The sequence below is a fragment of the Coptis chinensis genome, chromosome 3, assembly GCF_015680905.1.
Source record: "Coptis chinensis isolate HL-2020 chromosome 3, ASM1568090v1, whole genome shotgun sequence".
Classification (NCBI taxonomy): Eukaryota; Viridiplantae; Streptophyta; class Magnoliopsida; order Ranunculales; family Ranunculaceae; genus Coptis; species Coptis chinensis.
Genome location: NC_141458.1, coordinates 107,659,412 through 107,676,259, shown reverse-complemented (window position 1 = coordinate 107,676,259; position 16,848 = coordinate 107,659,412). Strand labels below are relative to the sequence as shown.

The 16,848-nt window shown below is 38.9% G+C and overlaps 2 protein-coding genes across 2 annotated transcripts; both read right to left on the bottom strand.

Annotated features, from left to right (window-relative positions):
• Positions 1-761: 761 nt before the first annotated feature.
• On the bottom strand, positions 762-1,388 carry LOC147512730 (uncharacterized). The gene has a single exon (XM_086598781.1). The coding sequence runs from the start codon at positions 1,386-1,388 to the stop codon at positions 762-764; it is 627 nt and encodes a 208-aa protein (XP_086454907.1).
• Positions 1,389-2,357: 969 nt separating this feature from the next.
• On the bottom strand, positions 2,358-9,443 carry LOC147512729 (ABC transporter B family member 2-like). The gene is given in 13 exon segments (XM_086595744.1): positions 2,358-3,136; positions 3,297-3,477; positions 3,479-3,710; positions 3,895-4,142; positions 4,566-4,807; positions 5,186-5,601; positions 5,942-6,321; positions 6,454-6,994; positions 7,223-7,482; positions 7,627-7,827; positions 8,737-8,912; positions 9,014-9,068; positions 9,181-9,443. Coding segments are annotated over 13 exon segments (3,726 nt in total). The 5' UTR covers positions 9,439-9,443; the 3' UTR covers positions 2,358-2,600.
• Between the last annotated feature and the right edge of the window lie 7,405 nt (positions 9,444-16,848).

The window sequence follows — 16,848 nt, the reverse complement described above, 5'->3', positions numbered from 1 at the left end:
TGCGCTTTCTCATAGTTACAAAAAAAACATTCGCAAGCACAACACACATAAGTAAGTCCCGAAGTGTCATCCCAAAACTCTTTTGTGTAGTCCTCAAGATGTCTCATCTTTTTGTTTTTGGTTAACGACTTAACCTAGCTTCTTCATCATTGCAAGTGTAGGCTCTATTTCTCCTGAAGAACGCTCTTGGATTCTTTTGTTTCTTTTTGGCTTCACAGTAGTCCATTGATTCTCAGAAGACGCTGCATACTTTGATGTGCTCTTAGGCAATGTAAGCGTTGGAGCCCTTATATACGTATCCCCAAACAACTCAGATTCACTCTCTAAGAGATCGTCTTCTACATCCTCATTTCCAACAATTAACCCTTCATACATGTTTATTTCTCTACTATTTGGGAGTTGGTTAAGAGGAATAACTCTTTGCTGGTGCCTTTGTATTGGTAGGTCCAATACAGTAGGTATACTATGCTCTCGCTACCAAGTCTCCCTCGAGCTCCTAACAAGGAGGTCGGAGTGGCTAAAGAAGGCTCCACTCACATCAATGACTCGCTTTCGACCGGTTGTGACTCCATATAGTTCCGTAGTGAACTCGAGAGGATACCACTTGTAAAGAGGGGCTAGGTCTTGCGGTACAATATTGTCGGCCGAGCTTGGAACAACATCGAGACATGTCGATGATCGCAACCATAGCGGCGGTACATCTTCAAGAGAATTCGCGAATCAGAAGCGGCCCGAAACCTCGGGAGATATTTCGAATTGAGTCAGAAAGGGGAGCGGCCGGAGAGTGTTGTCGGCTTCCTAACTATAGCCGGTGCAGTCCTTTCTTGAACTCTTACATTTCTTGGCCTAGGGACCCAGACCTGAGGTGGGGAAGCAGAGCATTTGGTTGTTGTATGCCCAACCCGACAACAAATGGTGCAAGAGGGTGGCTTCCAAGGGTACTCCACATCCAGGTACACATATTTACCCCCGAGTTTGAGTTTTACCGATTTGGGAAAATCAAAAGACAGGGGAATGGTTACACAGACCTTAGCAAAGTCGAGTCTTTTTTTCTCCGGTGTTGCGCCGTCCATACAGAGTGGCTCACCAATCAAGCTGGCCAAATATGAGAGCCCATTCTTAGTCCAGAGTTCTTTTGGGACTTTGAAGATTTTTGCCCATATTGGTACGGTGTTAGTATTGTTCCTTTGCCCTTCAATCTCTGGTGACCAAGACCTAACTACAAATATCTTCCCTGCAATGAAGATAGGACCACCTTCCAACACCATCTGTTTGTCTTCAATCATAGAAAACCTAATGAAAAACAAGTCTCTGTCCATTGTTATCTCCATAGATCCTTTGATCTTCCAAGTCCTTTCAAGAGTATTCTTTACAAAAGGGAATCCCATTCTCTTATCTAAGAAATACCCTACCAATGTATCTTTCCATTCATCAATACCTTCATCAATAAGTTATTGTGGGACAACTGCAGCCCCATCCTCTATGATGGGCGAATAGCTATTTAAATTCGTGGTTCTGTAGCAGCTGAGTTCAAGTTCTGGAACAGCGAACTCCAAAGGAATGGTGGAGGAGGGGAGAGAGAGGGGTGGGAAGCGGAAAATGAAGCCATATCGAAAAAGTTGACAGAAAGCGATCAAAAACCCTCTTCTCAGTTGGTCTGAAACTGCCCAAAAAAGGAAATAAACTTTATGAAAAGAAGATAGGATCGCAAAACCTAACTAAAAAGTTATATTTTAGGAATATAGGCGCACCAGATCGCAGGGTTAGTTTAAACTTAAGTAACCCCTTTTCTCTCACTTAAGGTCCCCATGGGAGTTAATTACAATCAAATATCACTTTTAAAATTTTGGGTTTTGTTTGATCCTCCCTTAGTACCCTTTGGGCCTTCTACTGAATTACTGAATTTGGACTTACAAAAGTTTTTCTTATATGCTATCTGTCGTTCGTAACTGTCAAGATTATTGAGTTGATATATTGTTTAGAATATGCATAAAAGAGAATGTCTGGTCTTTTCATTGATGCCAGATAAATTTATTGTATTTAGTGGTCTGCGAATGACACTTGTACTTTATTGTATCGATAAATTTGTCATTTATATTTGCTTTTTCTATTTCAGTTTGATTCCACATTAGCAAAGAAAATTCCTTGTAATCAAGCTAATCAATGTTGGAGTCTAGAATCCATAGGTGCCAACGATTTCCTAGCATAGGGGTGAACGATTATTTTATTTGGTTAAGCAGCAGTCTTCAGATTCCATTAAGATAACACGATCCTTGACAACTAGCGCCACCACGACCAAACCACAACTTGTTACTGGCTTACTGCCATCATCAACACCAAATAAAATATGTGTGGGCTTAGTGAAAATCAAACTGTATTTTTACTCTATAGTATAGTATACAACTCTATGGATATTTCTCTTCCTTCTACGTTTCAATCTTCGCCTTGCTCTCCAACAAAGGATATAGAAGGATGGGAATAGCTATGTATACCTATGACTTAATTCTCAAAACAAAAACATACAAATAATGTCATTTCTACCTTCCGTTTTTTCCTTGGTAAAGACTAACTTTCTTTTCCAATAATATTTATCATCAGATTTAATGCTGTTGCTGTATGTTAACCAAACTATAGTAAGCACCCTTTTTGCTTAAGAGATTAGCATGGCTTCCTTGTTCAACGATGTTCCCATCTTGTAAGACTGATATTCGATCTGCATTTTGTATAGTAGACAATCTATGTGCCACCATGACTGTAGTTCTATCCTTCATTATCCTATCAAGAGCTTGTTGGACAATGCGCTCGGATTCCACATCAAGTGCACTAGTGGCCTCATCTAATAACAAGATTTTTGGGTTCTTGAGTACAGCTCTAGCAATAGCAACCCTTTGCTTCTGTCCACCGGACAATTGTACCCCTCTCTCACCAACTTTTGTTGAGTAACCTTCAGGAAGGCTACTAATGAAGATGTGCGCATTAGCGACTTTAGCAGCCTCAATCACTTCTGATTCAGATGCATTATCTTTACCATACACGATGTTCTCATAGATTGAGGTAGCAAATAGTGCTGGTTCTTGTTGTACAAGGCCAATGTACTTTCTTAGTGACTTCAACTTGAGTTTCTTGATATCCTTTCCTGTGAAAGATAAGATATTTTGGCAAGTATTTAAAGTGACTAACCAATCTATCAGATACCAACAGATACCATTAACCCATTAGGGCAATAGGTATAGTATAGAAAAAAGTACTATAAACAATCATCATAATCAAATAAGAAGGTAGAACTCAGTACTTACCATCAATCATCACCCTTCCAGCATTTGGATCATAAAACCGTAGTACGAGTGAAATCACCGAGCTTTTACCCGATCCGCTTGACCCAACCAATGCCATGCTCTTTCCAGCTGATATGTAAAGATTAAAATCGTTGAAGATAACAACATCAGGCCTAGAAGGGTAGCTGAAATGAACTTTTTTTCATCTCCACAGTGCCATCTACTTTAGTCAATTCCTCTCCTACCTCCCCAGCCACCTCCGTTTTTCTGTCCAACAATTCGAACACTGAAGCAGCCATTTGGTGTCCTTTGATGAGATCCGGAGCCAGTGCCAATGTTTCTCCCATTGATAATGCAGTTACTATCAGCACCATGAAGGATTTCATGATTGATCTAAAGCTGGCTTGCTCCCTTCCCATTAATACAGATCCATACCTGTTTACAAACATATGCTATAATTACATTTTTGGCCGGAATATGCTCCACTAAATAGATCTTAGATTGGAACTGCATACCAAATTCTTTTTTTCATGCAATATGTATTTTGTTTTAGTCCAGAGTGCCAAATTTTGAGTCATATCTTAAAGAAGAATTGAATCTCTGGTATGATAATACATACCATAAAGCAAGACCATAGGATGAGAAGATGAAAAACTGGGAAACACCGTAGAAGATGCCAGCAATCTGACCACGGCTGAAGGAGCGCTTTGAAGGCTCAGCTAGCTCCCGGGCATACAAATCAATCACCTTGTCTTCAGAGCAAAATGCAGCAACAGTGCGGATGTTACTTACAGCCTCACCAGCAAGCATGTTAGCTTTCAGATAGGTCTTGCTCAAGTTTCCTCCATAGCCTTTCATAAAAAGTTTCTGTCACAACATGTATAAGAGGAGAAAACTATAAGTTTATTCAGCCTTTGTCTTTGGAAAATTGGAATTGATATAGGTTTATGTCTACTCCGCGCCAAACCGAACAAGAGGATGGTCAGATGGAAGAACCCTCAGTTTTTAGTTGAATTGAAGGTAATAATTTATATGCATATGGTCCATCTACAAGGGATAGTCACTACTCGACTTAGACTATCCTGTTTAATCATCTCCCAGGCAGTTTAATAAGTCCTGGACCGGCTTTTAAGGTCACACGGGAAAATAAAGATGTATGTACTAATGTACATTGTGATCTTCATCAGATTATGAGTTCGCCAATCCAACTTTGGTTTGGTGATAACTCACAAAAAGGTAAATAGGTAACAAATAATGATGAAAAAGTGGACTTCAACCGGAGAAAATTACCTCACTAATGTGTCCACAGATGATCAAAGGATAAATGGCTAAAATTACAAGTGTAATTCTCCAGTTCAAAATGAAACCGATAACGAATGAGATTATAGTGAGAGAGATATTTTGCAATAGTATTGTAGAACGATCAACAACTACAGTTCTTAGCAGAGTTGCATCAGCTTCTAACCGCGACGACAGTATAGAGCTGCTGTTATTTGTGTCATCAAACCATCCAATTTCATTCCTCAAGATAGCTGCAAAGAATAAAGAGGCACATGCATATTCATATCAAGAAAGCGAAAGAAAAGTTCTTCGCAATGTATATAAGTTCGCAGTAAGGATAATTAGAAGCTCTATCAACCTGCTTAAATATTCAACCAAAAAGACATAAGGAACTTTGTAATATGAGAAACTTAAATAGAAACATCTGTGTATGTCACAACGTCTATTTTACACAATAAAGGGGGGAAAACTAAAAATCAAAACATGGTGAACAGTGACTGCTTGAAAGATGAATTTTCAGAGGTTTTTAAGTGTTACTTTCCTATCAATCAAAAGATTATAAACATCAAATCCGGGCGGCCATATGTGAATGATGTACATGCATTTGTCTCATGAATATCATGTTTTACCTGCAAACATCATCTCGCGAGTCCGAAGAGTGAGTCTTTCTCCCATAATCCCAAAGCTAAAGTGCTCTATGGTATGAAATATGATTGTAAGGATAGCACCCCCACAGAAGAGTAGAGCTATCTTTTTAATTTCTCTCTCTGTTGTTTCCCAATCCATGTAGTAGGAAACTAGCGCTTCTGAAACTCCAAGTGAAAATAGTGGCATTTGAGCACCAAATACAATGGCTCCAATAGTACCAAAAAGTCCATATAACCAATCAGGAGATGCCATTGCATACAATCTTCTCATTGATATGCGCTTTGGCTTCCCTTTATTAGTTTCGTCGATGTTATATGGACTGACAGAATCCTTATCTGTGCGAAAACTTTGGCCAAAGCTAGTGGTTGTGGAGGACAGTTCCCTTGAATATTTTAGACTGCAAAAATAATTGGTTAAGTTAACAGTTTGACAGCTTTTCAGTGTGCAAGCGGTTTAATGAATAGAGGAACTAGAGATTTCTTTGTCATACTAATTGAGTTCAGGTTTTGTCAATGCCCATACAAATTCCAAGCCGAGTTCTGGTAAGGCTAAAAAATCTGACCAGAGCTTACAGAAATGTTTTTATTGATTTTATCTACCAGTGAGCTTGGAATAGTTCAAAATAAAAGTGTTTATTGATTTCCACCAGTTTGAATAGTTCAAAATTTTGTATGAACTATATGATCCATGATCAACCAATGACTCACTTGCAGAGACAACAATGCTAATGTCTTTACCTCGATGGCCTTCCAATGTTGGAAGGTAATGATGGGTGAGAGTCAGAAGGATCCTCTGCCTGGACCTGAACTAGAGATGCATAAAAACCATTGGGATTTGCCATAAGTTCATCATGGTTCCCAGTCTCAACAACTTTTCCACCTTGAACCACTGCAATCATGTCAGCATTTCGTACGGTTGATAAACGATGGGCCACCACAACTGTGGTCCTTCCTACCATCACGCGATCAAGTGCTTGTTGCACACTTTTCTCAGACTCAGCATCAAGTGCACTTGTTGCTTCATCTAATAGTAAGATGGAAGGGTTCTTAAGTATTGCTCTCGATATGGCTATCCGTTGCTTTTGTCCACCTGATAATTGTATCCCTCTCTCACCCACCTTCAAAACACATATAAACACATACATCAATAGATTGAATGAGCTACTTTATTTTGGTGAAAATAAAATAACCGCATTAGTATAGCACGAAATACATAGTGGAAAGAGTACAGCGAAAGCACAAACCATTACCTGAGTTTCGAATCTGTCCGGAAGATTACTGATAAAAGAAATCGCCTCTGATAACTTCGCTGCACGAGTAAGCTCTTCAACAGTGGCATCATCCTTACCATAGAGAATGTTCTCACGTATACTTGTAGCAAAAAGTGCAGGTTCTTGATTAACCAAACCAATTTGTCCTCTAAGCCACTTTAAGTCAAGCTCACTAATCTCGTTCCCATCTAGTAATATACTTCCAGATAAAGGCTCGTAAAAACGTTCCATTAGCGATATGACCGTGCTCTTGCCTGACCCACTTCCTCCTACTAAGGCAACAATTTTTCCAGAAGGTATGTTGAGACAAAGATTGTCAAATATCATTACATCAGAGCGAGATGGATAGCTGAAACGTATATTCTTGAATTCTATGTGCCCTTCTACATTCGCTAAGGTTCGCCCAGTTTTGGTACTGGATTTGCTAATTGTGTTCCTTTCTATCATGCTGAATATTGGATATGCTGCTGCTTTAGCTCTGATGAATGTTGAAATGTTTGGCGCTCCTAACCCAAGTGACCTGATAACAAAATCATTGTATGTCTAATTATGGAGCTGATCAATCTATAGGAATGTCAGGAACCAGTATTAGGTTCTATGACTTCTATCTACCAGTAGAAGTAGTCAGCTATGGCACTACATTTTGTCCAAGGGTAAATTATTGATTATCAGATGTAAATTTTGTAACTACTTTAAACATAATTTTATAGTACATGTAGTTGTGCTTAGTGATAGGGGTAAGACTTACAGGCCAGATATAACAACATTAAGCATGGTAGTGAATGACTCTCCACCATTGGCTATACGTTTGTGGACAACAATGCTAGTAAACCATATGAGTAAAGCCCATGAACAGAACAACACAAAATGCATGGAACCAAGTCCTAGACCCTTTGCTAATCCTCCTTTCTTCCCATACTTGTATGTCTTCATTAGTGCAGTCTTGTATGATTCTACAGCTTTTTCTTCACCCGCAAATGCCTGGACTGTTCTCACATTACCAATCACCTGAAAAAATGATAGACAAATGACGTAACAGTCACTAACCAAATTAATTAAAGTGTTTACTTTTTTTTATTTACCGAAGAGCAAATAGTAATTTCAAAAGTAAATTACTATTCTTAAGAGAAAGTAAAAGCAATAAAAAGTTACCTCCTCTGCAATTTCACCAGCTTTAACATAGGATTTACGGACTCGTGTAATAAGACCAGTAGCTATGTATGCATACATACCACCTGCTATAGCAATCAAGGGTACTATAGATAATGTCACTAGACTGATTTGCCATACTTGGAAAAATCCAATTGCAAAGCCTGCAATGAATCGGCTTAGATAGTGCAAAAAATTCCCAACCTGCAATTCCACGGAAAAATTACTATAATGTAACCAACTTGGAGGTACTCATTTTAGTCATTTATTATTATCAGTGCACCTAAATAGAAAATTGCTAAAAAGTTTGCTGTCACGCTTCCCAAAATAACGTGGAGAGGACTAGTAGATGTGGTGTCATGGTCATTTTCCGATATTTTGATAAGCCAAAATATTTCCGACATTTCGCAAGTGAAAACCTGAATTTTAGTATTTCTCGGAACATTTTGGAATGGTATCAGGTATGCATGTGTCGGAATAAAAGATACCATGCCGGATTTCTGATATTATCGAAATTTCGGAATTTTAAACAACAATGATTCCGTATGCAGAATATGAGTCGTGATTGACTAGTTTTGCCATTGAATTGTGCTTTATTTCAGCTTTCAAGTTTCACCAAACATCTGGTATTGGATTGTTATTTCCAGTAGAGACGTCTGTCTGACGCATGTAATTTTTGCACGATTGTTTCTGTCTTTAGATTATATATATGTATGCAAAGTTGCAAACTACCTAGGGAATTTAGATTATTCTTCTAAACTTAATTGGGCATGGACTACAGTAGTACACTGACCTTACATTGAAAAAGAATTGGATAGAAAAACAGATGGAATGGTAGATGTGGAACCATGCTTGCTTTTCCAATAGAGGTAATTGACATACACAGATTTTCACCGAACAAACCCACAAGGGCCGAAGGCAAGCTGGCCGATATTACACGTTTTGCACCTGGTTCACCCGTCGAGGACCAAATTTACAACTAGGTCGCCAAAAAAGTTTTATAGCAATCGATTTTAATTATTTTCACTAAAACGTTTTATGGTGAATATTGGTTTATGCATTTGCAGTCAGTTGTTGAATTTATTATAAAGGGTGGCAGAATATATCCCATACCTTTTCTGAAATGGCATCTTGGACAACAATAATATCACTAGTAATTGCAGCAATGACATCTCCTGTGGAGGATTCAGTATCGAAGAGACTTATATCTTGGTTCAACATTGATCTCAAGTATGCCAACCTCATTTTGCCTGCTTGACGTTCTCCGGTGTACATCCAGCAAGCCACCTCTGTATGCATCCACATTAATTCAACACGTCGTACACTGTTTAGCGTCAAGAGCATAACATAATTTGTTTTCACATAGAAGATAAAGTGTCAATATGTTTACCAGTCCACGACGAAAATAGTATGGCAACACTCAGGTAAACAAAATCCAAGGAATACTGCAAAAAGAAAAACTCAGAGGAAAAAAAACAATATATACGATGAACAAACAGTATTCACACGGAAAATTAACTGTATCTCATAATACTAAGTGCTAATTAATGATGATACCTTGGCCACCTGATGAGAAACTGATGCAGGGAAAAGATAAGCAACACCAATGACATTTATTAATTTTCCAAAGAAAATAAAGAATATTGGCACTGAAGCACCATGAATGCATGCACCAACTGATCCTATAGCCATTAGTATGCAATCCAACGAGTCTGCAAAGCTGAAAAGCTTTAGAAAAGGCACGCTTTGGCTTTTCTTCTGCATTTCCTTTTCCTTGTCATTTTCTTTGCTGGGAAAAGCTCCATTAGAGCTCATTTCTAGAGGAGACAGTACAGTAGTTGAAAAAAGATAAGAGGGATATGAAGAAGAGAAGGCTATACATATAAGAGTGGAAATTGAAAAAGCTGGATGGATAGATAAGTCATTAATACAGCTTAACTACATTTTGGACTCCTTGTACTGATTTTATGTTAGGTATTCTTCAATTCACAAATCACGAAATTTATTTAGTTGAGAACCTGTATAAAACAGAACAAGTGAACATGATAGGAGATTAGGAGATTAGGAGAATATGGGTAGTTGCATGCATTGATGGCTGATAAGTATGATGGTTACATTCAATAAGCATGCATGGAGAATTCAATAAGCATGTATGAGATTTTGATAGCTTTGTCATGTATGGCCAATGGCCAATTCATTCTCTTTCGACGTTCGATAACGTGTGATTAGAACACCTTTTTTTTATATTGTTATTCTCAAGGATCGAAAAGAAAAAAGTGAAACTAAAAAATATATATGGTACAAAAACATAATGTTGTATGCAGATAAAAGAAAACAATAGAAGACAAGGACAGAATAACAATTAATAACCAAGGCGCGGATTAAGTGTCCTTAAGGAAAGATTTCGCCCGCCTCCAATGGTGCGAGAAAAGGCAACGATTGGCGTCTTCCTCACGAGGATTCAATGGTTAACGGCCAGTCTAACTTTGCACTAGAATAGACTACCCTCTGAAACGGCAATATAACTCTCTCCTGCGGGCCGACAGAAGAAGAAGAGAAGAAGAAGAAGATTGAAGCAATAAAGACTTATCTGTTTTGTGTAGGTAAGAGAAGGGTGTAGCACGACTTCAACAACTTCGCTTTACCGGTTCTATAGTGGCGAAAGCCGACGACTTCGTCTCGGTCGATATCGAGGCGTGAAGACACAAGTTCTATCTCTCTCGTCCTCTCTCTCGTTCGCGGATTAATCCCCTAATGAACATAGCTGTGTTTATATAGAGGCATGACTAAATCATAGATGGAGAAGGACACCTCTTTAATTCGGTTTCACAAAACCTAATCAAAGTAGAACTTTAGCTTAGCCGAAACTTGCTGCAAAAGCAAAAACAAGTTTAGGCAATTGATAATCCACTACCCACTAGTCAAATGTTCAAGCTCATCGCCACGCCACTTCACCTTTCGGTTCGGTTCGGTTGGGCGGGGGCGCTAGCGAGTGTGGGCTTTTTTGGGTGAGTCCTCCCTCCTAACACAAAAGCCTTTGTACCCTAAGGGCACGCCCTTATGTTAGAGGTTCACCTCAAATACCTCACTTGCTAGTGGTGGCTCATCAATGTGGGACTAAACAACACACAAGTATTTGAAATACACATGAAGATTCCAACAATCCCCCACTATTTCAAAATACTTATAGTCCCCCACTATTTTGGAATAGGATATTACAAAAGAAATGGGTTAACGAAATGCCAGAGAGAATCGAAAAAACAATGCATAAGATACTGGTGCTTTTCGGGCTTGAACCGGTCATAGGGTAACATGTCTTATAATACGTGAAAGTGGTGGATTAAAAATCTTTGAACCAACATTCCCTTGTAGTAAAATAGAGGACATGCACCCACATTGCTCTTTCATTATATGCCCGTTTCATTGTTGCTTTTTGGCCTCATATACACCTGTTAAGTGAATGCTCTAGAGTATTTGCACGAATACCCATAAGAACCGACCAGTTCTACATTCACGTAGGTGGATATCCATCAAGTGTACATAGCGCTTAAAATACACTATCTCATAAAAATAATGGACTATGGATTCCATTAAGAGTAAAATAACTCATCCTTTTTCTCATTGCTATTCAAGTTATACAAAGTATACAAAAATGCTATCTAGTCATAGGGTGGGGCGCCTCAAATAAAGACAATAGCATACCGAGCAACTAGGTGACTTGTTTTTCCCTTTGAACCTACTTCATGGGATCTCCAATCACATAGGTGGGGTTGCCGCGATGTCGCCCTCTATCTAAGGCAAAGTCCCATCCCCTCGACGATCAACCACTTGTCTCCCCGTTAAGTGGCTTTGTCGAGGATCGGCCAAATTTAACTCGACCTCACATAATCTAGAGCCACAACTCCAGATTCCAAAGAAATGCTTTATAGATCAGAGTCTCGCATTTAATATGCCCGCTTTTCCCATTATACAATTTGCTCTTTGCCTTTGCTATTCATACCCGACAAATACAATGCATAGGTACAAATTTGAGGCGGTTTTGTACCAATAGGAAGATCGCCAAGAGGTTTCTAAGCCACTCCGACCTCGGCCTTTTATCTAAAGCAATAAGCTCGGACTCCATGGTTGAGCGAGCTATCAAGGTCTGCTTAGAAGATTTCCAAGCGACGCCTCCACCTAGGGTGAAAATATAACCACTAGTGGACTTGATATCATGAGAATCGATATCCGGTTTGCATCACAATAACCTCTATCACGCGGTGGAGTTTGTCTAAACCTTATGCCGTAATTCATTGTTCCTCTCAAGTACTTGGCTAACCTCTCTAACGCGACTCCAATGTTCCCGACTAGGACAATGAGTGTATCCGCTTAGCCTCGCTAACTGCATAAGCAATGTCGGTCTAGTGCAATTCATCAAGTACATGAGACTACCAATAATTTGGGCATATCTAGATCGAAGTACACCATGTTGAGCATTTTTCCTCAAGTTCACTATTTGCCTCATAAGGTGTCGCATACGGGCTTACTATCATAAAAGTTAAACTTCTTCAAAAACTTCTCAACATAATGCTCTTGTGAAAGCGTATAACCATCACTGTTCCTGATGATTTTGATTCCAAGAATCACATCAGCTTCTCCAAAATCCTTCATTTCAAATTGGGAGGATAAAAACATCTTGGTGTTTCTCACAACATCAAGGCTAGGACTCATGATTAACATGTCATCCACATATAGACAGGATAATCACATATGTATTCACATCAAAAGATTTAAAGTAAATACATTTATCAAAGATCATTTATGTGATATCCATTAGACATCATGACATCATCAAACTTTTCATGCCATTGTTTTGGCGCTTTGTTTCAACCCATATAAAGACTTAACTAACTTGCATACCTTATGCTCATTCCCCGTACTATCGACTTCCTCAGTCGCATCATATATATTTCTTCATCAAGATCACCATTCAAAAATGCAGTTTTTACATCCATTTGATGAATAAATAAATTATGAATAGCAGCTAGAGCCATTAGAACTCTTATAGAAGAAATCCTAGTTACAGGAGCATAAGTATCAAAATAGTCAATGCCTTTCTTCTGGGAGAACCCCTTGACTACAAGTCTAGCCTTGTATTTCTCAATGGAACCATCTAGTTTCAATTTCTTTTTGAAGATCCACTTGTAACGTATAGGTTTCGCCCCAGGAGGTAGATCAACTATCTCCCATGTGTGATTAGCTATAATCGAATCTAGCTCTGAGTGTATAGCATCCTTCCAAAAGGTGCATCTCGAGAACTGATTGCCTCATTATACGTCACAGGATCATCATCAAGAAGAAATGTGTAAAAGTCATCACCAAAATTGGTGGATTTCCTTTCTCTTTTACTCTTCCGAATTTCTTGTTCAGAAATTTCAGGATCTATTGATTGTTGTTCACTAGGAGCTACCAACCTCTCAATGCCAATTTTCAAAGGAAACAAATTCTCAAAGAAATCAGCATTTTTACTCTCTATAATAGTGTTAGCATCGACAAGGTTATTATCAGATTTTACTACTAAAAATCTATATGCAGCACTATTATGAGCATAACCAATGAACATACAATCAACAGTTCTAGGTCCCAATTTTCTCTTTTTAGGTTCGTTCACAAGAACCTTAGCAAGACACCCCCACATTTTTAAGTATGTCAGGGTAGGTACATGACCTTTCCATAACTCATATGGTGTCTTATTCCCTGTTTTCTTGTTGGGTATCCTATTCTGTATATGGCAAGCAGATAGGATTGCTTCCCCCCACAAGTTCAGGGAAGCTCCAGAACTTACAAGCATAGCATTCATCATCTCTTTTAGTGTTCTGTTTTTCCGTTCGGCTACTCCATTAGACTTAGGAGAGTATGGTGGAGTAGTCTCATGAATAATGCCACTCTTGTCACAAAAGTCCCGGAAGGGGTTAGACTCATATTCTCCACCCCTCTATCGGACAAGTCTCTTAATCTTACAGCTTAAGCCGGTTTTCAACTTCACTTTGTACTTGAGAAACATCTCACCTTGCCTCATGCTTGTGTCTAAGTAAATATACCATGGTGTACCTAGAGAAGTCATCTATGAATGTAATATAATAAAAAAACCCCCTCTAGACATGGTACTTCCGATTCACCCAAATCAGTATGAATAAGAGTTAGTAATCCAGTTTTATCTCTAGACACGCTTCTACGGGGTTTCTTCGTGGCTTTAGTCTCAAAGACATATCTCACATTTATCATTAGAAAAATCAGAAATATTAGACAATAAACCACATGCTTTCATCCTTTTCATATCTTGAACATTCACATGTCCTAGTCTACCATGCCATATATTAAAAGAGTCAAGCAAATAAGCGTATGCATTCATTCTTATTAATAATAATGTTGTCAAGTACATTCAACATGAAAAAGACCATGTTATTACAATAACCTTTACCAACAAAACCCTCATTCTTTGTCGAACAAACTTGTCACTCTCAAAAGTTACCTTGACGCTTGACTTTTCCCAAAGTAGGGACACAGAATCAGATTCGAATTTAATCTCGGGAACATGAAGAACATTACTAAGTGAAAGGGTTTTCCCCGAAGTTAACTTCGAAGAACCTTTGCCTGTTCCCTCAACAGAACAGACCTAGAGTCACCCATATAGACCTTTTCATCTTTCACTAGTATGTAATCCGAGAAGGCTTCAACATCACCACGGGCGTGGCGGGTGGCACCGAAATCTAGTACCCGGTTCCTCTTCCCGGTGGCTATGAACACTTGTGACACGACCACGGCGGCAAGAACAATATCATCTCCCTCAACTAGATTAGCATTGGGAGGATCATCGTGTCTTTCTTGTGTATGCGACCGAAAAGCCCTATGTCCAGGTTTACCAAAACATAACAATTTCCATTGCCGCACCACTCCGTTTAAAAGAAGTGCCTTTGACCTTGAAATTCTTATTTTTGTTGGACTTCGCTTCTTAGAGGTTTTGTTAGATTTGTTTGGGATTACCTTCAACGATATTGGCTTTAGAATGAAATTCCTTAGACAACACCTCATCCCGAAGTCTTGTTCTTTTCCTCTATGTGAATGTGAATGATCACATCCTCAAGAGTCATCGCTTACGCTTATGCTTCATACTATTTTTATAGTGTTTCCAAGACTCGGGAGTTTCTCAATCAAACATCCAAAGAACAAAGGATTCGGGTAAATTAATACCCTCGGTTTTCAAATCATTAATCGGACATGAAAATCATGGATTTGAGGCGTTACATCTCTATCCTCTCATATGGAACTTAAGAAAATTCCCAATAGCATATTTAAGTACCAAAGATCCTTTCTATTATGTATTTCTTGTTCAAACTCTCCCATATATCATGTGCATTCTTATTTGAACAATAAATATCAAAAATCTCATTGGACAAGGTACTCAAAATAGCATGACGACATACCTTATTCCCATTGAGCCAAGCGACTTTTGATTTCTTTTCAAATCATTAGAACCCTCCATGGGTGTCAGATCGATGAGATACTTTCGTAGTTGAGTACATCTAGAGTGAACACACACCTTTTTCTCCATCTCTTGAAGTGTGAACCGTTGAAGGATTCAATCTTGGACACATTGGGTAAATTGCGAGCATTCATAGGCGCAAAGATCTCTCATAGACGAAGTTACTTCCATGACTCGCATTAGTTTCTTTGATCGGGTGTCAACAGTGTAGACATCTTGATCTTTCCTTAAGATTGTTGTATGCGATAAAAGAAAACAATAGAAGACAAGGACGTATAACAATAATAACCAAAGGCGGATTAGGTCAGTCCTTAAGGAAAGATTTCGCCCTTCCAATGGTGCGCGAGAAAGGCAACAAAGTGGTGGCGTCTTCCTTCCTCACAGATTCAATGGTTAACAGCAGTCTAACTTTGCACTAGAATAGACTACCCTCTAGAACAGCAATATAACTCTCTCTGGCGGCTGACAGGAAGAAGAGAAGAGAAGAAGATTGAAGCAATAAAGACTTATCTGTTTTGTGTAGGTAAGAGAAGGGTGTAGCACGACTTCAACAACTTCTGTTTCGCTGGTTCTATAGTGGCAGCAAGCACGACTCGGCTCGGCTCGGGGCGGGCGCGCGCGTGTGTGGCTTTGGGTGAGTCCTCCCTCCTAACACAAAAGCCTTTGTACCCTAAGGGCACGCCCTTATGTTAGAGGTTCACCTCAAATACCTCACTTGCTAGTGGTGGCTCATCAATGTGGGACTAAACAACACACAAGTATTTGAAATACACATGAAGATTCCAACACATAAATCATGGCATATATACATATATATCAAACTCGGAATGGAAGGCTGCGGAGGGAAGGATTAAGCCGTCAAGGTGGACATATATCAATGGACCTTTGCTTTTTAAAAACTAAAAATTACATAGATTTGTATTCTAATACAAAATCGATCGGCTAGCATTTGTGAATCTTGCGATATGATAGTAAATAAATTTAGTTGCAAATATGTGCATATTACATGGTCCCAAAAATCTTGTGGTTTACTGGCCGGTTTTGCTATACTAATCAAGAGTTGTGACGAGGACATTGATCCATACAGACATACAGTATATAGATGAGGGTTTACCAATGAACTTGATTAAGGATTTGTTTGAAACCGAAAGTGTTGCAAGTCTCTTTACTTCTTTTGCTTTCAACCATCTGATCTATACACAAATTGCACAGAATTCATCTCATCTGACCGTTTCATGTTTACTACATTACTCTGTCTCTGACTCTCTGTGTGTGTATAAACTAGGATTATCGAAAGAAGAAAGACTGTGTTGCTGCCTTCCTGGAACTTAAGTTATCTGATCAATCCATGTTTGATATGTAGAAAAAAAAAAAGTTCACTCCGTGTTTACCTCAACTATGTAAAAACCGTTATGTCCCAGTTTGAACGGCTTAAATGTCCATCACATCAAGTCCCATGCTTGAGTATGGGCCTATTGTAATTGTACTAAGACTCTAAGACTAAGAGAATTAAATGATAGATTCTTGATGCAGATGAGTGTGTTAGTTTGTGTTCAAGCATGTGGTTAGAAACTTGGAATGTTAGATGATGGCTATGTGGGTCCAAAAACTGGTCGGGTCATTTAGTGCCGTTGGGCCACATGCTAGAACATATCCCGTTTGGGTCTCTTCCTGTCGCTTGTTTCTACGGAATCTTTACTTGA